The sequence below is a fragment of the Chanos chanos genome, chromosome 8, assembly GCF_902362185.1.
Source record: "Chanos chanos chromosome 8, fChaCha1.1, whole genome shotgun sequence".
In the NCBI taxonomy this organism is placed as follows: Eukaryota; Metazoa; Chordata; class Actinopteri; order Gonorynchiformes; family Chanidae; genus Chanos; species Chanos chanos.
Window position 1 is genome coordinate 34,390,347 of NC_044502.1, and position 27,220 is coordinate 34,417,566.

The 27,220-nt window shown below is 41.3% G+C and overlaps 2 protein-coding genes across 2 annotated transcripts in view; both read right to left on the reverse strand.

Moving 5' to 3' along the window:
• LOC115818519 (plectin) overlaps positions 1 to 14,897 on the reverse strand; it is a 59,708-nt gene extending 44,811 nt beyond the window's left edge. Inside the window, exon 1 of the mRNA XM_030781901.1 lies at positions 14,153 to 14,897. Within this exon, the coding sequence (XP_030637761.1) occupies positions 14,153 to 14,804 (652 nt within the window). The 5' untranslated portion in view covers positions 14,805 to 14,897. The remainder of the gene's footprint in view (positions 1 to 14,152) is intronic.
• A 193-nt stretch (positions 14,898 to 15,090) lies between these two features.
• LOC115818311 (uncharacterized) lies at positions 15,091 to 16,817 on the reverse strand. Its single transcript, XM_030781664.1, has 2 exons — positions 15,548 to 16,817; positions 15,091 to 15,176 (listed from the first exon to the last, which is right to left on the reverse strand). The coding sequence occupies exons 1-2, from the start codon at positions 16,815 to 16,817 to the stop codon at positions 15,091 to 15,093; spliced, it is 1,356 nt and encodes a 451-aa protein (XP_030637524.1).
• Positions 16,818 to 27,220: the final 10,403 nt, after the last annotated feature.

Below are 27,220 nucleotides of genomic sequence, written 5' to 3' on the forward strand. Positions count from 1 at the left end.
AAACAAACAAGAAAAAAAAAAAAAAAAAACAGATTTCAACAGATATGTGGCTCCTGTCTATGATAATGAGTGGGGGAAATCTAAACACCAGTATCTTTCAAGGTTCTTCACCAAGAAAATAACTGCAAGATTTCCTTTGCTGTAAATGACGGCAGAACCCAAGTCCCGCTAAACCGAGCGATTTAAATGAGACAGGAGGGTCCCCACGCAGAGGACTGTATGCCATTTCAGCAGAAAAAGAAAATAACATACGACTGCTCTGACCTTCTTCAGACCCAAATGCAGCTATTAATATATTAGAGGAACAAACTCCCACTTAGAGAAGTTTACAGATTAGATCTACTTTATTTGTTCACGTGGACTTGTAGATTCCAGTTAAATCTATATTGCTTATGGACTGAGTAATGACAGTGAATATGTGTTTTGTTATTTAAAATGATTACTTGGTCGTCATTATTACAGCTGGTGTAATTGTCTGCTCTTTGTTTCTTTTCCCCCATATCTTTTCCTCAGGACATCAAATTTGATGCCCTTCCCACTACCTTTGTGTGTGCTGAAATAACAGTGCTTGATATCTCTTTTCGGTGTAACAGAGATTCATGCTCGACTACTTGGAAAAGGAAAATGTGAGAAGAGTTGCTATAGTGACAAACCCAAACAGTCAGTAGCGACTGCAGCAGCAGCAGCGGAGCACACAGTCTTACTCATGTCTGTATTTTTAGGGTTTGGACTGCAAATCTTGGATGACTGACTGATTTCTTAGGAGCGAGGCCCCAACACGTCTTACTCTCCCTCTCATTCTAATGGTTTTTGTGGCCTATGTGTGTCAAATCAGGTAGACTACTCCAAGTCTGCAATTCAGCAGACCCAAAATGCAATAGAAAACGTGTTGGAGCAACCCAACAGTGAGAATAAAATAATGATGTACTGTTCTCTTTTGTTTTATTTTTTATTTTAATTTTTTTTTTTGGGGGGGGGGGGGGGGGGGGGGGGCGTGACAGTAGTCAAACACTAGATGGCGACAAAACATAGCGTGATCTGAGAAGCAGCAACCAAAAGATTATTGTCCAGAACTTTTGAAATGAGGGAAAAAAGGAAATTACCGTGTGTCTTTGTATTTTACAGTGAATGTAACTAAGATAAAAACACTTGTCAACAGAGTCATTTGAACTGAAAACATAAACATTTTGCGCCAGTTTGAAATCTATTTGATTTATACCAATATTTTGAAATAAATCTTGAGGAACCAAACTGTTATTTCTCTTTATAACTGGCTTTCTCAGTCACGTATAACGGAAAAGGGTTATTGACATTGTTCTAGAAACCTCTATTGTAAATCATTAACAACGCCACAATTCACAAGAAATAATTAGCTGCGAACTACGACACCCAATACACAACACCTACGCATAATTTGCCTGTCCACTATCAGTTTACCAGCTGTATCCCTGAAAGAGCAATAAAGCTGCCTTTTGCCCTGAATATAGGGAGTTACACACCCCGCTTAGCGCACTCTTTACAGAGTAACGCGTACTGTAGAATGACCAGACAGCCAACCAAATTCTCTGTGGGAGCAATTTCGATGAGGAACACCATTTTTCTTCTCCTCCGCAGAATAAGCTGCATCAGTTCCATGTAAGCTAGAATCGCATTTCGGAAGTTCCCCAAGAGTAAAGGGTGTGACAGTAACAAAAGTAACAAAAACTGCGAGAAAATAAATCCCTGTTTTGTACCAATTAAAGATACCTGGTTAGGCAGAGGACATGTAATCATTAATAAAGCTCCTCTCATTAATCAACCTCTTTCTGTGTCACAAAGACGGACAAGCGCTCATTAATTTCAGCAGGCCACGAAAATAAACAAACAATCAAACAAACAAACACATAGTGTGCACAGGTCGTGCAAGAAAAGGTACACTTAAAAATTCTGACACCAAAGAATGACATATAGTTCGTCGCATAAGTGTGATTTGGGTAGCGTTTAATTTCTTTATACAAAAGTAAACTGTTCCCAAGATGAAACTGTACAAGATTATGGACATAAAACTTTCAAATCGACAGCTACGGCGAGTTTATACAGCCTACAGCGAAGATAACACAACGTAAACGTTGCGTTGTTGGGACTAGGTTGTGATCCATCATGGCGGACATTAATTTGTTATGTCATTAATGGGATTAATGAATAGTGTTTTGCCGTCAATCATTACGTATCCCCTGGTGAACACCTACTTGTCTAAACCCCACCCCATGACCATATATGGAGTCGGGTACTCACCTGCACAACACATTTTGCCGTACAAATAGTCGCTTTTCTCTCCACATCTCATCTCATTTAAATAATTCTTTCCTTGACAAACAGTTTCAAGAATGCACGACCCATACAGTGCTGAAGTTCCAGCTGGGACTTCGGTATTCCTCGATTCCATACCCTATTTTTTTACCCCCCAAGTTATAGCTGTACGCAAGTGTCAGCACGCAGTGTCACGCAGAGAGAGAACGAGAGATGCAGTTGCTTAGCATTGCAACTTGCTGTGCAAAACGAAAGCCAAACCCACCATACTTTATTATCACTCAAACAGCACAGCCCTTCCTGTCACAGAACAGAGAAAAAATCTTTTCTATTTAAATAATGATAATAAAATATACTAGAAATACCTTCTCAAAATATTAAACTAGAAATACATTCAATATATTGCCACTTGAAAATCCACTGACTCTGTAATGTGTAAAATGGACTTTTTTTTTCTTCTCTGCACCAAATAAGATAAAATATAATATAATAACCTATGTAGAAACAATACTTTGCTTTGTAAGTCATGGAATGACCATGCAAATCAGTGTGAGCAGTCTGCATAACCGAACAACAGGAAATGTAAACTGTAAATCAGTTTTTGTTTTAGCCTTTACTTCTGTATGTTATATACGTGTTTAATACTTTTATAATACTACCAATGAATCAAGGTTTTAATGATTTTTTTTTTTTTTTTGCAACGCTCGAGGAAACGGCATCTGACAACTTGTTTAATGGGTCTGTTATTGTTACACGTTGCATATTTTCACATGAGGCAACAGTTACTGTGAACAGACTTGTCTGAGGTAGCTATGCCCAAGGCTCTGAGATACAGAACAATTCACAGTAAAACACCCCACAGATATCATGAGACATGAATCACACACACACACACACACACACACACACACACACACACACACACACACACAACTACACAAAATTAGTTCTTATGTTCTTACTTAACATGTATGGCCCAATATGAATGAGGGCTCTGACATCTGACATCTGACATCTGACATCGTAAAAGCAGGGGTGAACGTAAAGAGCTAAGGCTGTTTGTTCCGCACTCTCACCCACTCATACACACACGCACATGTCCTTCAACCCGACAACCAGCTGATTTATGTAAGGCCCTATGTGAAGCTTGGCAAAAGGAGAAGGATCTGTCTATTTGAATCTGAGACGTATCCTTTTTCATTGGACTGTCCTTTCCTCCAATGACCCACTCACATCAGTGGCCTGGATACTCAGTCCCTACCCAAGTATTGCATAAATCTGTGCTGTACAAATTTTATACAATTAAAAAGGTCTCACTGAGAGAGAACTAAGAAAGAGCTTCATTTAAAACTTGTTCGTTAACCCTAGGTGGCATATTGATTTCTTGAATCTGAACTGAGGGGCACAATTTCTGACTTATAAATTTATAAATCACGGGATAAAATTCATTCTCATTTAAAGATGATATAGCCAAACAGAACTGACTGAGGTCATGGTTGTGTATGGATGTGTGTGTATTAGTTCATTTAGGGCTGAAACGGGGGCAAAATTTGGCAAGTAATGAATGAAAAAGTCTCCAATACTTGTTGCTAGAGGGCAAGGCTGTGTCATACTTCATCAGTATTAAGCAGCTGAACTGTGGCAACATGACTGTTATATAGTACAAGGGGATGAAACTGATTCTTGGCAATAACTGCAAGAAAGAAAGAAAGAAAGAAAGAAACAAACAAACAAACAAATAAACTAAAAGGAAAAAAAGAACAGAAAACACATTAAAGATTCACCCCTGTTTCATATCCTCAGCAACTAAACTGCACATGAACGTATTTTATTATTTCACACGTCAGCAACATTTTTTATATTCTTAGCAGAAGAATGTGCTTGTTGTGACACATAAGGGTTTTTATATGCAGACATAGTCACTGATCGCAGGCCATGAATAAAAGAGGATGAGCCTTATTTGGTCCTGAAGCACATGTAAAAGCAGCCAGTAATTATCTAACAACTTCCCTTGAGTGTTCATTTAAAGAAAAGTCCCAGATGCCGCTAAGAATAAGGCTGTGATCATTGGCTTGAGTCTTCACTCGGATTCATTTGAGAGGTTCTCCTTTCTCGGTAAATTAAGGACGTTTCTGACCTCTCTGAAAAGTGTTTTCAGATAATGTTTTCCGTAGAATAGTGTTTTCAGTTAAACAGTGTCATGTAAACAGTTTGACGTGTACCACAGGGTGGGAGTGTTAAGAAATCCCCTGGTTAGAACTAGATGATAAAAATAAACTCCAGTGCTGGAGCAAATGTGTCTATGGTCCCTGTAAAAGCCATAAATAAGCCTAAGCATCAGTGGACGGTCCCCTGGCAGCCATAATGACCAAGCTTAGCACTTCCCTCTCCAATGGGCTGAGCTAATCTCTATGCCCTCTCAACCACCCATGAGGACAGTGAGTAGCATCCAAAACCAAAAGTCATCCTCACAGAACGAGCCAGTTTCGTTCTCCCCTGTGTACCTGGTTCATGGAACTTTCTGGAACCTTCCATCATGTATAACATTCTCTCCAGCAGTGAGAATTTACAATTAGGACTGCTGAGTGAAAAAAGTACTTCAGAGGCCCATTGCTCAAGACTCCACAAAACCTGAGGCCACAAATGTAATAGAGAAAAAAAAAACACTGGAGAGTGTTTTGACTGTTTCCAGGAAATACAAAGAGGTCGAGTCACACAACATACCACCCTCCACTGGATTAACTTAACAGCATTTACAGTAGATCAGAGTTTATGTGGATTCACTTTGTCATTTGAAGCTGCTGATTCTATTTGCTAGTCAAAGTTGTGGTGACACTGGGCTATGTCAGTCGTGTTGTTCTTTGCTGAAGGGAATGCGACTACTCTCACTGAATGACTTGTACTGGCTTATCTGGAAAAAGAAAAACTTTAGGCTGTCAAAGTGACAAACACCTCATTTACGTCTGTGTTAACATAAAAATGAGAGAAATTACGATATCTCATCCAGACAAGTGTGTACGGTACAAATGGTTGCTGTGGGTCAGGCCAAATAAATACCAAAGCAAAGGGGAAAGTTCAGATTTGGAATGCACCTGTGAGGGAGGGTGGGTGAAGAATGAAAAAGGTTTTTACTCAGGCTTGTACCGTCCCAGTTAACGAAAAGGTATGAGGCAGAATGCACCTCTTGAGGAAATGTCATACTGGTATGAAAATGATTTAAGTTAGACAGGCCTCTTCTCTGTAACTTCTCTTGTGACCTCGTTAAACTGAACGGTCCAGTAGCATTTTGTTTTTTGGGCCTGTCTGTAACCATTTGCCTAGGCTTTCTTTAGGCTTATTCCTTAAGAGAGCTAAATGAATGGTACTCAACGTAGCAGCATTTATAAACTCCTGAGGAGCAAGGAACATGCGCGAGTACTTATCTGTGCACAAGAGGAAATAAGAGAGCCAATGAAAAAGTAGCATCAGTGAAAGAAGCAAGCTGTCACTAATTTCCAAAGGTCTGTGTATACACGGGATAACCATAAATCAGATTAGGCAACATATCCATAGCTTTTCAGCTCGATAAAATAAGAATTGGTATTAAACTGGAACAATATCCATGCCAAGGAGCAGCCACATCAATCCTAGATATGATGTGACTTGATTAAAAGAATAAGCCCTCAGTTGGTTGTGACTTACTTTTCATCCAGCTCTGTCCCTTGACTTGGTATATATAAAAATATTAAAACATAAATATTAAAAGAACTGTATCGATTTAATATCAACATAAGAGGCAACAAAGTCACTTTGCTCTCCACAAAGGAAATAATGGTCTACATCAAAAGCAAAGACACCTGTGGGTGCCTGTCTACATCAACTCTGAAGTATCTGTCAGCTGTCAGTTTGAACTGCTTTCCTGCTCTTGGCTGAGATGGCCTCTTTCTCTCTGAAAAAATCAAAGCAAGAAGAATTGCATTCCATTAATAATTAACCACACCCATGGAGACAACACCTTGCTTGTCAAATTGATGTCTCTTTCTTTCTTTCTTTCTTCCTCTCTCTCTCTCCCTCTCCCTCTGTCTCTCTCTGTCTCTCCCTATCTAACAGACATGCAGAAAAGCAAACACCAGTGAAGGGCTTGCCAACCATAACCAATCCATAGCAACGTGACTGCCAGTCCACAACATCCTGATACAGTCACAAGGGTCCTGGGTGCTAGGTCTCTCTCTCTCTCTCTCTCTCCCCCTCTCTCTCTCTCTCTCTCTGTGTGTGTGTGTGTGTGTGTGTGTGTGTGTGTGTTCGTGTGCGTGTCTGTGTGCGCAGTAACAACACAAACCAACGCCAACTGAGAGAGGTCTGCCCTCCTGCACAGCCAGGGTTTAATGAGACTTAAGCTTATTGCTGCAGAGAAAGGTCAGTAATTTCAGATACGTAGCACAGGCATGAACGTCTGCCAGTCTCCAGCCGTGCGGAATAGAGATGTCTAACTTCAAAATTTACAGTTTCTCATTATCACTTCATCTAACGCTCACATTACACAGACGAAAGTTCGGTGTGGTGAACATAGATTGTATAAAATGGAAAGAGTATTAAAATGATTGACATTTTTGGGAAAATGCAAAAAACAACAGAGATCAAGGTAGATTACAGATTCAAATAAGAGAATATGTACAAACCAAAAGGTGCACGTCATTCAGTTAGAGTAAATTTAAGAATGCCAAGGAAAATGAAGCTATAAAACTGTAGACAGTTCTAGATACTCTGTCCTTCAAAAGTCATATTCAGGTGACAGTTAATCACATGCTAGAAAGGTGATGGAGCTCTGCGAGGAATATCAGCAGACACACCCACAAGCAGAATCCAAAAGCAGCACTTACAAGGTTAACCTCCCTTCCCACTGTGCTGGCAAGGAATGGCAGTGTGAGTGAATGGGAAATATATACAAACAGAGAAGAGAGGACGTACAGAGGAGAAAGACAGACACAGAGTAAGGAGACATGCTAACTGCTAGCAACTCTCAGAGCCTGGTATAAAATGACACACTGCAGAAACTGCTTCCACAAAAAGTTTTTGTTTGGCTTTTTAAACTCTCACCTTGTCTCCTGCGTTTCCTCAAGCGCCAGACTGCTACCAAAGTGATTATGTGCCCCAAAACCACCAGGGTGGGGAAAGTGGTTCCTGGGGGGCTTGTCAGCATTAGGACCACAGTTGGGACAAGCCGGACAGCAGTGACAGGTGGGAGGGCGTGGGGGTGAAAGGGGAGCAGGGTGGTGTGGGTGTGTCCGAGAGACGGGGGGGGGTGGGACCAGACTTTTTAAAAAAGACTCAATCTCTAACCTCTCACACACAGCGAACGTAGTCAGAGAGTTAACAAAACAGGCAAAGCATTTACTCTCTTACGCTCTCTTTCTTCTGCCTAAGGCGATATACCCTTCGGCACCCACTCCCTCAACCTTTACACACATTCCCGACCCTCTTTTTGGCTCTGTCCTTCTCTGTAAGACAATGAGTGAATGAAAACAATATATAAACACTTGTATGTTCCTCAAGCAGCTTCTCTCTAAAGATCATTATGTGACTTGAATGTATGCTCCTCCCCTCATCCTAACTGTCCACAAACATGTGTCTGTCACTATTCACTCCTTGTATATTGCCTTTCCTACCCCCATTTGCTGCAGTAATCTCAAATCTTGTCTGTAACACTCTAGAGCGTTCAGACAAGGCAACCATACAAGCAAAAGCTGTGCAGCAAAATGAAATGGACCGTCTTTTCTATGCAATAAACCTGTGGGACAAAACAGGACCAGAACAAGCTCATCCAGAGGATTACATTATTTAGAGGTAGTCAGAATGGAATGTAAAGAATTAACATGTGAAAGCCCTACCCTGACAGAAGAAAGACAAAAGTAATCATTGGCAATTTTCAGCCAATTACAGTATCTGTATTTATAGCTGTTTTCTGTTTCTCTTTCTTAATGTACTATTATGGACATGCTGCTTGCTTCATTTGTTGATACTGACATTTAACTGTATATATTACTTAGATTGAGCTCGAATAAATAGTTTGTACCATTACACAATCAGAATGCACTGTTGTCACCCAACGAGCAGAAAGCTGCTCTCCTGTGCCAGCGGGTCTAACATCAAACACATACCGTCAAGAGAGACAGACCAGAGCAAGAGGTGCATGTCTCAAGTCAAAACAGGTGGAATCATTGTTAGTGCTTTCACAAATAAAGAAAGGAGACACCCGTAAAACTCAGCTCCCTTTTCAACCTGACTACCTCCTGTGGTGTGACTGAAAGAGTCTGTCACATCTGATAAACAGGGTCGGCTCTTCCGTATCGGTGTCGGATCCAGATGGGGGGAGGTTTACAGGCACAAACAGTAGCATCACATAAAGAAATACACCAACAAAGTAACGCCAAATAGCAAATATAATTTAAGTCAACTCCACTCTGAACAGGTCTAAAAATGGAATAGAATTTCAACTTGGGCTGTTAAAGGTCACATCTTTGGGTCTGTGAGTGTGTATGTGTATGTGTGAAGCGTTTCCCCTCCTCTCTGAACCACAACAACATTTCACACAGTATGTTTGCCAAATACACACACACACACACACAGACACACAGGCACATAGACAAAGTCAGACAACAATCAGTGAGCAGCACAATTGACCTACCAGGTATTATCTTCATCTAGCTGGAGGACCAGAGGAAGAAGAAGACAAAGAAGAGAGCAGAAACAGGGAAATGAAATGTAAAAGGAAGAGACTCCAGTTTGTTTGGTCTGTGTGTGCCCCGTTTCTCCCCCTTCTCAATTTTGACAGCTTGTGCCTGCTGCTTGGATATGTCAGCCCACTCCCCACTGGCTTCGCAAAGTGGGGGAGGAGGGGAAGAGGAGAGCAAAGGGGAATGGGAGGGGGTCTAGAGGGGTGGACAAGGGGGTTTTAGAGCTTTTGGAGGATATAAATATCAAGCATGGTAAGTTGTTCTCTCTGGCGCAGTTAGAAGCTGATGAAAGCACTGTGGCGTCTATTTGGCTTGAGAAGACCTGAGAGAGTCTGCTCTATGATGACGATAGCAAGCTATTCTGTAGGATTATGTCAGAGATCCCAGCTGTATCAGAGATATCTCTTTCATACACACACACACACACACACACACACACACACACACACACTGTTCTTCCCACTGCACCAAGGACAAAAGTGTTGTATGAGTCACTCTGACATGGCAAAGAGGATTATAATTAAGGTGGAAGAAGATCAAGCACCTTTCCAGAAAATCAAACACCTTTCCAAGTGATTAGTGACAAGTTTTTCGGAGTACTTGGTCTAATTTTTACTTGATAGAGACAGATATCAAACATGTCCACCAGTGTCAATGACAAGTCTAAAAATATCTTACCCAGTTCACAACAAAATGTTGGACCGATGAAGGTACATTCTGTACATAGAGCACAAACCTCAGCATATCTACAGGTAACTCACTCAGCCTCAACCATTACTAAACAACTACAGTAATGATATCCATACTATTTTTCAAAAGAACTAAGCAATCATTTACCAGGAGGAAAAACACACAACATGATGTGATGTACCGCCCAACGTTGGAACCAAGAGTCCTTATCGTTTGATATAAAAGGGGAGACATTTGATGGTCAGTCACGCGTACGGAATACCAAATTTAACCTTTGACGCTCTGGGGCACATTTTTACCGTTGGTGAGAGATGTAAAGCTAGGATGCCATACATGACTGGCAGTCCTAGATTCCCTCACTTATGGTGTCCTGATTCTTCAGGGACCCCCCACGGTGCACAACAACCCCTATATATAGAATGTTTTACATTGCCACGCACATAAAAGCACGCATGACTCGGTGAAGTACAGTGCAAACAGAATATCCAGTTTCATAATAACACTGTCAATCTTGTTTACACTACTCACAAAAATGTGATCAAATGGGAGAACTTCAACACTTTACTGGAAGATGTTAATTCAGGTCGTAACTATTTTTAAAATTTCAATGAGCTTTTATCAAATAGCATCGCTCAATTCCCTCTTAAAGGGGCACTCAGTGAAATAAAAATAGACCGAAGTATCAACGACCTTCCCTTCTTGTAAGGTTAAAATAGGTTAGTTGGGAAAAAAAAGATGACTATCCACATATAACTGAACCAATTAAACGTAAGTAACAAAGGCATGATGATGAAACAATGTATGTGACAAAAGCATTTCTGAGGAAAGAATGGAGTGTCGCGGAGATGTAAGAGCATAACTTAACTCTTGTTCGTCATCAGATTCCTCCCTGAGGGAAGTAATAAGTAAAGTATGTTTGTTTAATGTAGCCAAACAGGGTGAGACAAGTACGTAATACTCTCCTTAAGCGTTTCAAAGTCCCCTGGTCTGTAGGGGAGGACAGATGATAGAGCCAGCTGAAGAGCACTCCATCTTCAATCAACTATCAGCTTAACTCTGTCAGTGACAGCTGTTCTCCAGTTCAAACACCGCACTTTATTTTTATTGCCACACAGCTTTGGTACGATATGAGAAAATGCATTTATCTGTGATAAAATAGCAGCAAATATTTGGGCTGAACAAGTTACAGCACATCCCAGGGGGCAATTTTCGACCAGAAGCATAGGGTACCAGTTTCCTGTGTTTATTTCATGACTGAAACAGAGTTTATTTTACCATTACTGCAAATGCTTGTCACCTCCCTGTGCCCCACAGCAGCCCATGGTCATTTCACTTTTTAATTTTTAAAACTGGTTTAAGCAACTGTTTCCCATTACTCTTCCTCTCCGTGAGCCAAATCTGAGTGCCACGTGCTTTAGAGAGTTAGAGAAAATTAAAACGCATTGGGCACAGACACTGGAAGAGAACGCTGCAGAAGAGTAAGTGTAATCTTAAACAAGATCAAACAATCTGACTCAAGCATCTACCTTATTATTTTTTTCTTTTTCTCTCAACTTAAGACTGGTTTCTCACATAAAGATTAGACTAAACTACATTCTGTATAGAGATTCTTGACCCAGAATACAATAAAAAGAGAATTTGTCTTAAATCCCTGTCCAGGAGTCCATCTTGTGGCAGTATCAAGTGTTTACGGACGTCTTGAATTGTATGTCAACTCTTGAGTACTAAGACCCATGTGTTTGGAAACCATCAACTCCACTGCGGATGTCATAGCCATCTTTTCTCCCACAGACAGAGGACAATGGTCTTTCCAAGCCATAATCTCATGAGAAATATCAGAGCGGCTGAGTTCCCTCCACCCCTTGGGCTCCCATCTTAGAGCATGTGAGGACACTGACTGGACAAGACAGGCTATCTAACTCTGTTATGAGCACGACAGGCCAAATTTACTGCCTACAACACAGGTTCTGGGAAGCCAGAACACAAGCTATTGATAGTAAGTGTCTAACATGGCACAAAGTTTTTATTTAACTTCTGAAGGGTCACATTCACGTTTGTCTGTCGGAATCCAGTCCAGAATGAGTCATACACATCAGTGCAATCATGTGGCTTTCAAGAAAAAAGGAGAAAGTCAGACCATGATGGTTATTGCAGCAATTATACAAATAAACAGGAATGCACAGATGAGCCAGAGACAGAGAAAAACAAAATGGCACTTGTGAAATATGATGAAGTAAACACTTTCTCAGGCTTCTGTGTGGGCATTCTTACTCACTGATTTGGGACTTCTACGTCAGAGTGAACATCATCTGTAGGTTTTGTCCAGAAATCAAAGTTGTCACACAGTAGTAATGAAGAGTTCCCAGAACAATAATGGAGACGATTACTGATTCGAAAGGATTACCAAAACTTTGAATTTTATGACACTGATAAATATACTGAAAACTTAAGTTGTGCTACTTATCATAGTAAACGTATGTCAGTTGCACATATGGACCAGTACATAAAGATGGCCATTCATAGACTATCACTTGATTTGGATGTATGTTTTTGTCTAATTTGGACATATTTTTATATTTTGCCCTTTTATTACAGTTTTGAGACTAATAATATGGGCATAAGTAACTCTTCTTGTCTTCTTTTAACTGAAATCTGTAATCTTTTGCTCTTTCAACTAAAACATTAGTCTGCATCTGACAATATGGCTCTACCCACGCTGAATTTGAGAGATCTGGAGCAGATGAGAATGAATATAAAAATGTACAGACCAAGGGTAATAAACAGCAGGGGGCAGCAGCAAGTTACTGAGCTGCTGCACAACAAACCAACTGACTCATGTATTGTACCATAACACTTTTCTAAATATGGCTTTAGGTGCTTATTAATTGCATATATTCTCAACTTAACCTGGACAAGTCCCATGTGTGAAGCCAAAGAAACTCCCATGATGCATGGTCAGCTGCTGCTACCCTTTGTCAATTTAATTACAAGGACATCGCCTACAAAAATCACATTGTTCCGTGGTTACTCATGTTAAACAATAGCAATACATCAGCTCCTGTTGTTAGTCATCCCAGCTAAGTAATCAACAGCTAAGTCATCAACAGCTCCAGTCAGAATTAAAATGCACTTAATGCTAAATATTATATATGTTAAATATTAAAACACCAAAAATGTGAGGGGCAATTCATGGCTCAGCTCAAAGAGCAACACCAGACACACATTCCAGCGCTTTCTGCTGCAATGATAGAAAGTGTGGGAGGGCAGTGATAGTGTTTTGGGCAGTTAACTTTATCTTTGGCAGGCTCCATTACATAATACACAAAGGGGTACAAGACCATTGCTTATGAGTGTGGGGAAGGAAACAAGAAACCAATGACCACAAGACCACAGGACGCAGCCAATAATACAGGCTTCCTGTATCACAGACAAAGATTACTAGGAAAACAACACTCTCTCCCTCTGTTTGTCGCTATCTTTCATTCTGTCCTCCATTATCTCACAACTCATCTGTGCAAAGGAGAAATAAGGAGTAGGGCTGAATACCATTCCTCAATGCTCTGAATTACAGCTGGATTGTATCATTTCTGGCATGAGAGAGGGAGAGAGAATGAAAGACAGCTCCGGAGGTTATTCACATTTACAGTCAGAAACCATGTGCTGTGCTGCTAAACTGCTTATTATGTCTACGCTAGAGTTCCTCTTTTTCTTTACAAAATGAAATGTAACTATAGTCTAAACTTAGTGAATCAAAACTTAGTCAGTATCACAGTGCAAGGAATGCACACTGGGGGGAAAAACATGTTTTCAATTCAGCATGGAACAACTGACAGTTTCTTACATGTTCATGTTTTGGGTGTGGATGGAGTATGAATCACTGCCAAATATCATTTTATGGAATACCAAGAGAAACAAACAGTTTAGATCCATGCCTGTGGGTAAAACCTGCTTAAAAGAACAACAGAATCAAAGTGTTAACTGAGAGTTTTAATCTTCCCTTAAAGAAAAAAAAAAACATACTGTTGTCATGCACAAGTTTAGATTTGAGTCAAAGTTTGGATGTTTTCTGATCTCATAATATCCTCACTGTTTGTTTGTTTGTTTGTTTTAAAAGAATTCCCTGAACAATGCAAACTTTGGCAAATGACATGCAAAATGCTTCTGTTCTGTACTGAAAGACTATGCTACAACAACTATGAATGACGAAAAAAAGTTTTTTCCTCCCCTTTTTATGGCTCTCTCACTGTGGAGAAGATCACTCAACCAGCACAGATCACCAAAGCATGCAAACGTAAATGGCCACACTGCTCATGCCAACACCACACAAATTACCTTGAACCTCCCACATTGTAAACACCATGAGAAACCCTAGCAACAGACACAGAAAACCCTCGCAACAGCAATGACATCATGCTTGCAGGACAGGAAGAAGGGGAAACGGAATTAGAATGGTCTCAAACCTTCAGTAAAGTTTGGCCAGGTTTTCTCCTCCGGCTCCTCCAGTGAGTGGTCCCATTCATCTTCCGGGCCAGCACCCTGCAAATAAGATGCAGCTGTCCCAGACAGGAGGGCCCGTTCTATGGCTAACTCCTCTAACACGTCCAAGTCCAGTTCTTCACTCGCAACTTCAGGCAGAGGTGCAACAACAGATTGACCGCCTGTTGCAGTAGGACTGGCAAGCTGTTGTACCTCAATTACTTCCTCTACCACAACAATTTTTTTCCTCATGGTGGTCTCGTCCACAGACGCAGTCTCTGAATCAAGGGAGACCTCCTCTTGGAAAGGACAAGTGATGACAGCCTGTTCTAAGGCTTTGTTATTGGAGATCCTTTTCTCCCTCTCTCCTCTCTGCTCTGTTTGAGGAGCAGTTGAGTGTTGTGCAATACTGGGAGCCTCCCCTTGCTTAGCCTCGGCAGAGGCTGCTGCTGACGCTTGAGCTGCGGGTGCTTCCCTTAGTCTCTGTGAGGAGGATGTTTTTACTTTGGGAACCTCCCGTTTCATTTTTTCAGCAGAGGGCTGAGCAGGCTCCACCTCCCCTTTGTGTGTGGGGGCCTTTGCCTGCACAGCTGTTGCCAAACTGGCCTCCTCACTACACATTTTTTCAGGAGGCATCTTTGAAGGGTCATTTATCAGTGTTGGTTTGGGAGACTGAGAGAGGTCATCCTTAATGGTGACCTGGGCAAACGACTTAACCTCAGGCACTTTGATTTCTGATGCAGGTGGGCTAGCTGGTTGCTGAGCAGAAATTTCCTGGCCTGAGGCAGAGAGCTGCTTTTTCCCTTTGACTTCAGTGACCTTCAGTGGGTCATCAAATTTCATTTTTATTGCATATTTATCTTCAGTATCTGCAACAGATTCTGTTGGCAAATTAGCTGATGTTTGTTGCATAGATGTTATTTCAAGATTGGCTGTTTGCTCTGTCATCACTATGTTCTCGTGGGTGATAGTCGGTTTTGGGTCTGCATCTGCAGTTGATGCTGATGGCTGAGAAGTGAGCTTAAGTTCTATGTTAGCCACATTAACTTCTTGCTTCACCTCAGTAGGGGCCAAGGCTTTTTGATCCGTTTCTTTCTTCTCATGTGCAATAGGTGATGCAAGGATCATGTTTTCAATAGCTGCTACCTGCTGCTCTTGAGGCTCCTTGACACTGGAGACCACTGTGACATCATCATTCAGCTGGACATGAGCTGACGGCCCGGTCTGAAGCACTTCAGATTCTGCTGTCAATTTTGACATCACTTTACTCTCATGTTCCCTCAGAGATTGTGCATTTGTTTGTTGTGACAGCTTTTTCTCATTTGTCTTTTCCACTTTATCAAACCCATGCTCTGTGGGAGTCATTCCCTCTGTCTTACCTTTAGCAGAAGATAAAGCGGGTGGTCCTCCTGTAATGACAAACTGTGAGGAGTCTTCAAAGGACACATTCTTCAACTCAACACTCAAGGGCTTTTTAGCCTTTTTCTGACCCAACTGAGAAAGATCTGCGTCACTAGATTCTATCTCGGCCATTTGAGTGACATATTTGAATTTCACCGCTTTAGAGTCATCTTTTAGTCCTTTGGCTTCTCCAACTTCAGTTGCAGGTTCTGGTGCAGTTTTAGATCCCATTTTTTTCAGTGTTTTTCCCATTTTGGCCTCAGGGGACTGAGGCAGGTCAACATCCTTTGCTGGCTTATTGGTGATAGTTTCTTTAGAGGTTTTGGAAGCACTTTGAGAAATCTCCATAGATACTTCCTTCTTGGGCTTTTCTTTAGCAGCTTTGATAGATGAAGAAGCCTCAGAAGGCGCAGCAACTGCACCTATTGTTGTAGCAACAGCGGTGAGTTGTGCTGGCAGATTTGAGGTAGCCTTTGGCTTTCGAGGGGAATCATTTTTCTGATCTTGAGACATCTGCATGCTTCCCCTCTGCCCACTTGCTATGACATTTTCTTGCTTACTTTTATCTGGGGTAGAATGAGCACTACATGCCCCAAGTGGAGGCAGATGTGAAGGCCTATCCCTCCTCCAGCTTTGTTCCATTTCTTTTGGGAAATCTTGACCATTCTGGAGGATGGACTGACCATGGTCCCTGGACTCCCATGACTCTTCAGGTTTGGATTTATCGGCTCGTATTGGTCGACCTCTAAACCGTGGTGTCATCTCATATGACACTGCATCCTCTGAAGCTCCCACTCTCTTATGACGATATGCCTGCCTTTCCATGAGAGCCGCCTGGCTATCTGCACCACTCTTAGAAACAGGCTTGGGAACATATGAAGTTGGACCTGCCACAGCTTGGACCCTTGCAGCCCTGTGGGCAATGGCCAAGGTAGCAGCTGGTCTCCGTACCCTCTGTAAGGGAGTAGGCACAATCTCAGGGGGCAAATGCAGGTAATCACGCAAGTAAACAATTCCCTCATTGGTGAGATACCAGTAGAAATGCCTCCAGGCAAATGTCTCCCGCACATACCCTCTGGATTTCAGGGAGCCCATAGCTCTGATCACCTGCAAGTTTCTCACCCCTGGGATTTCGGGGTGCTTGGTCTGAGGACGTTTGTCTTTCTTGGCCACCATAACTCCATCCCGAAAAAGGCGCTCATAGATGGCCTTCAAGTCGTCTAGAGGCATCACCATTCCAGCCACCATTGTGCTTTCTGTGTGTGTCTCACTATGTCTGACAAACAGTAAGAGTGGAAAAACTCAGCCAACAAGAAGAACAAATTACAGAATGACCTCACTGCTCTGCTTGTGAATGGGTCCAGTGGCAAAGCCGGCTGCCACGTGCTCTCAATTCAATCAAAAAGAATGTATGAATAAATCTTCCCTGCTGTAATGTGTCTCCTCTGTCTTTCAGTCCTCCAGAGATTACTTCGTTCTGTTCTTCCTCAATATCTTCAAAAAGAAAAGTATCTTTCAAAAACAAACTCAAAGGAGAACTGTTCTCTCCTTTAGCAAGACTTGCTTGAAAGTGAACAGAGTTCGGACTGGCAGAGCAACAGTGACAGAAGGAGGGGGTGAGAGAGAGAGAGAGTGAGAGAGAGAGCGCACACTGTGCTCTACTCAGCCCCTCCTACCTCTCTCACCATGCAAAGAGGAAATGGTATAAAGCTCAGCAGGGAGACAGTGAACAGTTGTGTTTGGCAAGAATGACTTAGCAAATACGAACTGTGACAGCCACAACAAATTTTTGCAGAATAATTTTTGAAAACTCTTTAAAACAATAAAAAACGTTGCTTGGCAACATACTTCCGTGGTACTTAAGACAACTCACAACAATGACTAATAGGAAACACCCACTCATAACCCTGGGATGAAAGTAAGAGGCAGATACACACCCCCCCAAGTGCAAGACATTCATACTGTAGGGGAGAGTAGGCTGGTTAATAAGAGATTAAGCAAGAAATGGGAGACACCCTTCAGGTTTGTATCCTACACCGGGAAGTAACACCACTCTTTTCATACCCTCAATCTGCTAATTTATAAATTTAATGTTGTGTAACAGGAAAATACTTTAGACACACAGAACTCAAGTCTCCATGAGGGATTTTTAATTCTTAGTATTCTACAAACACAGTTTCACTACTACATTTCAAATTAGAATATCATATGTACTGAGGTGTGTCTTTACTGATCCTTTTAAAAACAAGAAACGATAACCAAGGCACAGAAGATATGGAATGATTAACCCAGAAATCATTGAGCTAAGAATTCACAAATACTTTTTTTTGAAACCTAGAGCAATGATCTGTTGGGGTTAAGACCAAAAAGAAAGTCTAGAAAAGTGAAGACACTAGTAGCTCTCACTCAAATTTTCTGAACAGAACTAAGCCACATCTGCTAAGAATAAACAAACAGAGAGTCATGCTTTATGTTTAGAACATTCTCAAACTAAAGGGAGCTGTGTCAGCTACTCTGATATTTTAGTATTAACTACTTCTACCGCATGTCCTAGTTTCTTCCATACCATAAAAAAAGGTCAACTCTTATCATAGATGATCAAATTTCAGTTCAGGGAGTCATATAAAGGTTTTGTTCTTTGTAAAATATCATAGTGGTGTGATTCCTAGGAACAAGGCAGAACTCCAATTACACTCATAAAAAGTTCCCTGGCTAGTTCCCTTGACGTGATGCAACTCCCTGCAAGAGCCATTCCAGTAGTTATATTGGAGTTAGTGCCTCAATATAGCTGGTGAACTGAAACTGCCTAAGAGCCAGATCACTATATAAAGAGCTGTACATTGCAGCTAACCTTTCTAAGCAACCAGGAACATGATATCAGATTTCTGAGTCCTTGATCACTTCTCTACTCCTTACATCTGTCCGCCCATTCATCTGTCACTCTGAAGAGTCTGTACTGTGAAGGGTAGATGGAGAGAGAGCAAACAAAATAATCCAAAAATGACTGCACAACGTAAATAAGGTAAAAACAAATTAAAGGTTAATTTAATATATATAAAAGGCAAATAGTATAAATGAGATGCATACCCATTTCAGACTAGAGTAGCAGCTTGCAAAAGGAGACATTACAAGTTGTTTTCTTTTCATTGCTATGGAGACAGTCACAGACAGCCAGTTCTGAGAAAGACATATACCCCTGGAGTTGCTCTGAGCCATAAATACATGTTCTGGTCAGCTGCACGAACCTCACTGTCTCTTCACAGCAGATGTGTGAACATCTCTACATATTCAACCAAAACCAACTATTACCCAAATGCCTGGGGAGTAAACACTTGAGATTACCCCCTTCTGATCTCTAAAATCTATATCAATATACTGTATACTTTAGCATTGTAAATACAGTGCATTTGTGTATAATGTGATTTTGTGCATTTGAAAGATCATTTGAAAGATCAAACACACACACACACACACACACACACACACACACATACACACACACTGGAACTACATAAAATAATTAAAAATGAACCTGTAGGCCATCATATCGCATCTGGTTAGGAATTCATTAAATTACAGCATGATACAATACTATTAAATGTTTGCAATCTACTTTCACACACACACACACACGCTTGCATGCGCGTGCGCACACACACACACACACACACACAAATGCATGCATGCATGAACGCACGCACACAAACACACAGTGCCGACATAGGTGTGGACTCTAAGAGGCGTGTCACTCTTTCTCAGTTTGACAGGTCTTGACTTAGCTTATTTCACAAGACCTCCACTCACATTCTTTCAGAGACATTCGAGACAATGTTACAACGGGAAGGTACATTCTTTCGTACTTTGGCATGCTGCAGTTTTTGGTTTTTTTTTCAACTCCAAGACGTGTCCTTGAGAGCACTGAATAAAGAGTTCAGGTGAACAGTGAATATCTACAGACACACATTAATCACTTTCTTGAAAAACACCCAAGCACCTCCGGCTCCACGACTAAAAAGAAGGTAAAGTGATTGACATATTAACGCAGACTTTGTTTTGGTTAAAGATTACGTTGCCTTGTTTTAGACTAACAATACCAAATTAAAGTTAAAAACAACAACCACACCAACAAGCATTAAATAGTCAGAAGACTTTAATACAAATTTCCATATCATGCTCCAGCAGCAACACTCTATGCCAGTCTAAGTCATGCCTATTCATTAAGAGTCATCTGCATCAGCAGGCTCTATGCCCTAAGATTTTCCAAAAGTAAAATGTCATACTCTTTGACTGCCAATCTTTTATTCCCCTGAGGAAACTCTGACTTGAACAAAATTCATTCCGACTCTCTTAAGTCTAAAATCTTTTCTTCAAATATTCTCCATTACAAGTTTTAGCTCATAGTTATTCATTCACAAGCCTGAGCCCCCCCCCCCCCCCCCCCGCCCCCCCCACACACACACACAAAAAACACACACACAACAAAGGTCTGTTATAGGATGGATAAACCACTTTCCGAAAATCAGCTATGAAAAAAAGAATACAAAATATAAATGCAAAAATAGCGGGTGGCAGATCAGTAGCGAAGCTGTTAGAAAGGCCGCCATTCAGGCTAACACACAGCAGCGTGTGTAGTCCCTTACTGCATTTAACTTACTCGAGTACAGCGTTTCACTAAGCTCACTCTGCCCAGAATAGACGTGTCAGCACCCCTGCAGGGGTTATGGCTCCCTGCCCACTTTAGGAAGGCCTAGAAGACCCTGGGGCAGGTGCCATCCAGTTAGAGAGCAAGTCCACGTGCTATCTTGGTAGACAAAGGTCACTATTTCTCAAAGGACATGTGTCCACAGCAATAGAAAAAACTCACACCAGAGGGACATAATTGAGAAGAGGCTTCTATGATGGCTAATGATTTCAATCACTGAGCCCAACTGCACTCAGAGGATTTCACTGTTTAGTTGTCCATCACTTTCAGGGGAGTTTTGAACATTTGAAGACTAAACTTGAAAAAACTGGACAATGCAGTTTTCATTTTGGAGGGATAAAACACACAAAATGGAATCAGATATCACATGTGCTTTGCAATACACAGTAGTGAGTCTACTCTGCATAAGGACCAAAGCTGAGATTGGGAGCACAGATGTCTTGATTGAGAGTAGTGAAGGTCTAAACAAGAATGGAGAAGAACATAGTTGTAGTCTTCCTCAATATGTAGACCCTTTTCCCACAAGCCCGCGCTGTAGTTGCCTGTTGGCATTTATGGGTAAAGAAACAACTGCCTTGAATTACCTCTCAAGCTCTATAATCAAGAAAGAAGAGCTTTATGTCACTGGATCCTTTTGTTGGAATAATTTGTCTTCAAGCATGGACAGTATACCAGTTTCAGCTTGCTGTATTGTGTATATTGTGAACTGAAGAAAATGCTTAAATTTAAACATCTTTTTTATTATTGTTATTATTATTATTCCACCAAGATGTGTGAACACATTAACATAGACCAAAGACTAAAACGTTGTACATCTGCAAAACAAGGTGACCTTATTTGTGATTTTACTTAAAAAAAAAACCTTAAGGAGCACTAGATTGTTTAACTCTCTTTCTAGGGCAGCAGATGACCTATTATGTGTGTGAGGAACGGAAAAGACCTCATGATCAGAGGTATTCAAAAACACACAAATTGATATTTGAATTTCAACTCCCTAATATGCGTAATGTGTAATCACCTTTACATTGCCTCTAAAGAGCAATAAAACTGAAGGGCTGACTGGTCGTCAGTGTCTGACTCGACCCCTCGAGTTGGGGACAGGTTTCCAGCTGTCCCATGCTAAAGACTGCTGATATCAGTGTTGCCTTTTAACTCGCGCCTGTCTATCTCTAAAAGTAAAGGCCAAGAGCAGCTGAGAGATCTACACTTTCCCTCCAGCACCTGTTAGCATAATGAACTTAATCTAGTCTGTCGTGTCCTAAAAGGCAAGACACACATTCTACATGCAAGGACACTTAGCCATCCAAACTCTTACAAAGAATGTGTCCTAATTAAAAACCTAATTAAAAAATCCCCTATTCAGTACCTAATTCTACATTTAGTCGGTCCTTCTACAACTATTCATCAGTGTTTTGATAAATTATATCTACTACATTTCGGATAAACTTTTGTGTGAAGGTCTTAGGGGTTTTTTTTTTTTTTTTTTTTTTAATGAATTAAAATGGAATTGAACCTTAACCTGCAGGCCCTTGACAAATGTCTGATGGTGTTAAGAGGCTCTGATTCATAGGGGAGTCTCGCCTCCTCTGGCATGTAACAAGCTATGGAGATAATTCATGTGACCGTCCCCATGAGCAGTCTGGTCATGTTTTGCCATTAGAGGGACTGAGACGAGACAGAGTTGTGTCATGATATATGACCTTAGTTAAGCCAAAAACTCTTTGACCACCTCTCCATGAAAAGTCTTGACCCTTTTCATGTAGTAACGAAAGATCCACCTTTACAGGGATTCGGCAGACAGCTAATCAAAACCGTACCAGTTTCACCTATTTTTAACCTTAACTGCATACCTGTTGGAACATGTCTATGGAAAGCCTCATTCTGGAGAGAATAATTAATATATGCCACCCTTATCATGCATTCAAGTGACATTGAAATGTACTTATGTAGGACCTCCCTCAGTGTAAGAAAAGCCAGTTAGTAGTCTGACTATCTTTGCACTTGAAAATGTGAAAGGGCCAGAAAGACAGACATAAAATTCTTCGTCGCACAAGTTTAAAAGCTTGTGGACAGAGAAGCAACAATAAGCAATGTTGGGCAAGCGTTTGAGGGATTGCATGGCAAACTACATAACAAAGGGAGATTGCAATGCTTGGGTGTAGGGACTTGATGTACTAACTACATTTAGCACATTAGAGAACTTGCCAGTAAACTACACAGGGCAATCCAGAGAAGGCTGCAAAGAGAGGAGGAAAAACCAAAAGACAAAGAGAACTGTGTTTTCTTTTACGAGCATACTCAGTGGCATTCCATGCATTTCGACCAAAATAAACAGACAGCTCTTTTCAGAGTGAAATGAAAAATCGGACTGAATGTTTGAAGTAGAAAAATGGTACGGATTCACACAAATACATCAAATACACCTATATCTTCAGAGTAAACTGCAACAGAGGCAAATATATTATACATGAGGAGACACCTATTACAAAGGTTTTGTTGTCTCTACATACAGAGTAAGACAAGTGAAGACCCGGTCGGAGTGCAGCCTCAAACCAAGTGAATACATTTGACTGTGATGAAGGCGAACATGAAAATCTTTGTAACCGAGCTCAAGATGGCTCCTTAAAAGAAATCAAATGCTCATTCCTACTGCTCACTACTTAATCACCTGTGTTCTACATACATTATCAAGTGGTAAGTGTGTGTTCTACTGTTAACACGACACGGTGTAATGCAAGTCAAGATCATGGGAACACTGCAAGGGTTTCTCTTTTAACACATTCCACAATTAACTGCACTAGCATTTAAATTCATCATGCAAGAAACTCAAAGTTTCAAAATAAGGTTTTATTCATACAATGGGTGAGAATACAATCAGCTATCAAAGATCATTCAGTATTTTAACATTAGTAACTCATCTTAGTAAAGACTTGTGTCATAAGAATATAAATGTACATATGGATAAATAAGATTATGTTCAACTTCTTAAAATGTTAAGTCTAATTTAAAGAGCAAAACTACAGTATGGCGTAGCTGATGTTATCCTTCTGAATACACAATGGTGAGACAAGAATAAAAACTTATATAGTTATGTTCAGCTTTTGTAACAACATTTATGGAAAAGTTTCAGAGTGGACTAGTGATTCAGTTAAAAATCACAAGTCTCAATTGTTCTCCCCACAACATGAGTCATAGATCACACTGACTGCTGCTTTTCCGCAGTGGAAAGAAATGTGAAATCACAAATTATCCCTCTCTACTCCATCGCTCTCTCCCTCTCCCTCTCCCTCTTCCTCTCTCTCTCTCTCTCTCTGTGTGCATGTTGTTTCTTGCCAAGGGTCTCTAGACTCCCTGCCCAAACTTGTAATGCCCCCTACAGCCTGCACAGTGCCAGATGTACAGACCCCAGATCCATAAGTGGAAAGCAGGACAGTCATAATGTAGCACCAAGTCATGGTATATACATATACATAGACATATAGATAGACAGATACAGACATATTGGAATACTTTTCAGCCAACACAGCATCACCATGCCTTACAAAAAGCTATTTGTGGACCTTCATTTCTTTTCATGCTATGAGTTTTGAGAGCTCTTGTTAAATCTTCTGGTACACATCCAGTAATAAAAGCTTTTGGAAGCTTGCTAATACGCAACGTTTGTAGGGCATTTTTCACAGAAATGCTTTGTGAGCGGTAAACAGCTCCAGAAGCCGAGTTTCATTTGAGGCTGGAAGAGAATTTGAAACAGCCCTAACTCTCTCCCTTTTTCCCCTGTGGGAGCCCTGTACACTGTGAGAGCCCAGCAAGCAGCCAAAGACCCCGGATCATTGAGGCAGCACTCCAGCTTCACTCATTCAAATGAACCAACACAGAGAAAAATCTGCTCCCAATCACAGATCTGGTTACAGGCCTACTAATGTCTGGATCCCATGAATCTGAGCTTCTTTCCCAATAACACGATCTGCAAAGGAAATTTCTAGCACTGAGGCGCATGGTTTCCTTCCACCAATACATTAGCGCAAAGACAAAGGGTCAGAGTTATGGGTTAAAATCACAACAGTTTTCATTCATAGCACACACACAGAATACAAGACTTTACATAACCATATGTGTTAAGAAAAGAATCCACACAGAAACAAAGAAGAACGCAATTCTGTAGAGCTTGAAGTGAAAGGGGGTGTGGCTTGCTGGCCATCGCCCCCAGCCATCCACAGAAAACAAATCATATCCCATACATACCTCTCCATGAAGCGAATACCACAACTAACAGCAGCCATGACAAGAGAGCCCTCACCACCTGCACCTCGTACCTTTTCTGCTACTGCGCCAGAAGCGGTCTCCCAGAATATCTCCCATATCCATGTCAGTGAATCTGAAAGAAGACAATGTCTCCTCTACTATATCCACCGGATGGACACTACAAACCCTATCCTCCTTCGCCCAGCTGAAACCTGTTGCCCCAGTAAGCGTGAAAGATGGGAAAGGAGGGAGAACAGGGGCAGGTGGGGAGGGGAGAGTGGCAGAGGAGAGGCGAATGACTGGGAAAGAACAAGAAGATCTTTTCATCTTTTGCCCACAAACACAGAACAGCTTTAAGTCCATAAATCTGCCTAGGCCAACATGTCCTCCTCCTGTTTTCCCCATAGCCCATACATCCACAGGCACCAACACATTGTTCCAAGAACCGTTCGTGAGCAAAGACACTGGATTCCTTGTCCAAAGGCTTCAGTGCGCTTAGGCTGTTGTGACTCAGAAAAGCACAATTCATTCCCAATTCATAGTGTGAGATAGAGTGGGAGACAAGAAAGGTTTGGATTTGTGAGATTATGGGCTTTCGGGATAATTAATGTGTCTTTGAGGCTTACCACAGAGAGAGACAGGGTTTGTGCACACTAGCAGTTATTTTGATCATGGTGAGCATACACACTGAAGCAACATACCCAGTCAAAACAACCAGGCAGTTGCCTGTAACAAGTATCAGTCTACATCAATGTTAGAGGCTTAAAGTCAAGATTTCTCTATGTATTGTTGTATCGTTCCCCCTCTAGTACCCCAACCTCACAGTCACAGGGTTTGGTGACTTCTGGATTTGCAGTAGCAGCCACAGAAGCTTGTGGCTTTCGATGTCTTCACCTTGGCAACACAGGAGGCCAGTCTGTGATTTACTATGAGGATTCAGGGTCATTTCCATTAAACTATGTCTCCTTCTTCCTCATGTGACTGGGGTGTTTCATCGACATCTGAGATAATCACATCTCTTCTGTCCTCCTCAATCCCAGACACTCTGTAGTATATATCTGTGTGAGACATCGGCGTTATGAGGTCACACATGAACACATCTGGATGAAACTGAGAAGAGGTGGGGGCTCTATGACCTCATTACCATCATCACCTACCAGGCGCCTAACAGCTTGATACCGTCTTAAAGTACATTGAGGAATGTTTGACACCTTGAAGTCACGATCCAGAGAATCTGACAAGTGTTTACTTGACATTTCAAATGCTTCCTTGCTGGTGAAAAGGCACGCTTAATTCAAATCACATGGTCTTCATTGCCCTTGTCCTAAAAAAAAAAATACAATATCTACTGTCTGTTACAGTTATCACAGTTTAATATCTGTGTGTGTGTGTGTGTGTGTGTGTGTGTGTGTGTGTGTGTGTGTGTGTGTGTGTCTGTGTGTGTGTAGGTTCTGGCAAAATATTTTGCCACCAATCCATGCTCTTGTTAATGTTGCTACAGGCTTTGGAAAAAGCATTTTAAGATGGTGGAATAGGCAGGAAATGGAGGACAGAGGAGCCAGGGAGCTGAATGCCAGGTGACTAAGCTATTCAAGTGGATCTGCCCTGGCGCGCCACCCAGAGCCCTTTATAGCAACCAGAAAGAGATGGTGTTCAGTAGACGCTGCAAAAAAGCAGGATTTAAGCCTCTCGTTTCACATTGGGAGAGAAGAAAAATGAGGGGTGGGGGTGTGTGTGAAAGTGTTAAAAAAGTAAAAGTGTTGTAACATGTGGGAAAATTGCATTGGCTGTTTTGAGAGAAACACACTTGAATGCACTTGAAATGTAGGACGGTAATTGTAAAACCACTCACGGGTGTGGTTACGCTGATTTGCTGGTTACTATGGCAGCATGACTCATAGTCTGACTGTTGGTTGAGTAAACAACCTGTCTGCCCTGAACTGTGGCCAGAGGACCACTGCTGTTGCCATTGGCAACGCTGTCCAAAGCAAAACTGACACAGGACACCCACATCTTACTGTCAGTGACAGAAATCTACATAACAACCTGAAGAGACCGATTCATATTTTTAGACTGGCATCCTGAGAATCAATAAACAAACACTTCACCTTGAGCCATCCCACAAAGCAGAAATGCTTGCAAAATATATGTTCAAATGCCTACACGCACTCTCTCTCTCTCCTTCTCTCTCTCCCCCCCACACACCCACACACACACGCACACAAACATATAAACACACACACACACACACACACACACACACAAACATAGATCTTCACAGAATGATTTATGAACCATGGTATGCCTATAAAATCCCTCCATCTGGGAAGAATGAATCAGTTGCATTCTTTCCTGTGGAATGAGAGGTTGACTGAAAATGCTGCAGTTGGAAATACAGCCCAAGCACAGTACATTTCATTTGTTGGTGGCTAAACTTTGAAAAAGTTTCTTTCCCAAGACAGCATGAGCCCTGTACAGACATCTTTCTTCATTACGGGACATTTACTACAGATATGTGCGGCTCACACTACCATCAAATCTTTCAGTTCTCAAACCACAAGAGGGCTCTGCTCCATTCCTGGGCCCTCAGCTGACTAACAAAACGGATCATTGCTTGGAATTCTTTAACAGCTTATAAGCTTTTAATATAAAATAATAGGAATGAGAACTAGTAAATCTTCGATTAGAAGTTAAAGGAAAATATACT

Coding starts and splice junctions, on each gene's coding strand:
- LOC115818311 (XM_030781664.1), bottom strand. CDS start 16,817: ATGGTGGCTGGAATGGTGATGCCTCTAGACGACTTGAAGGCCATCTAT. Junction 15,177..15,547: donor CGCTTTATCTTCTGCTAAAG/GTAAGACAGAGG, acceptor CTCACTTCTCAG/CCATCAGCATCAACTGCAGA.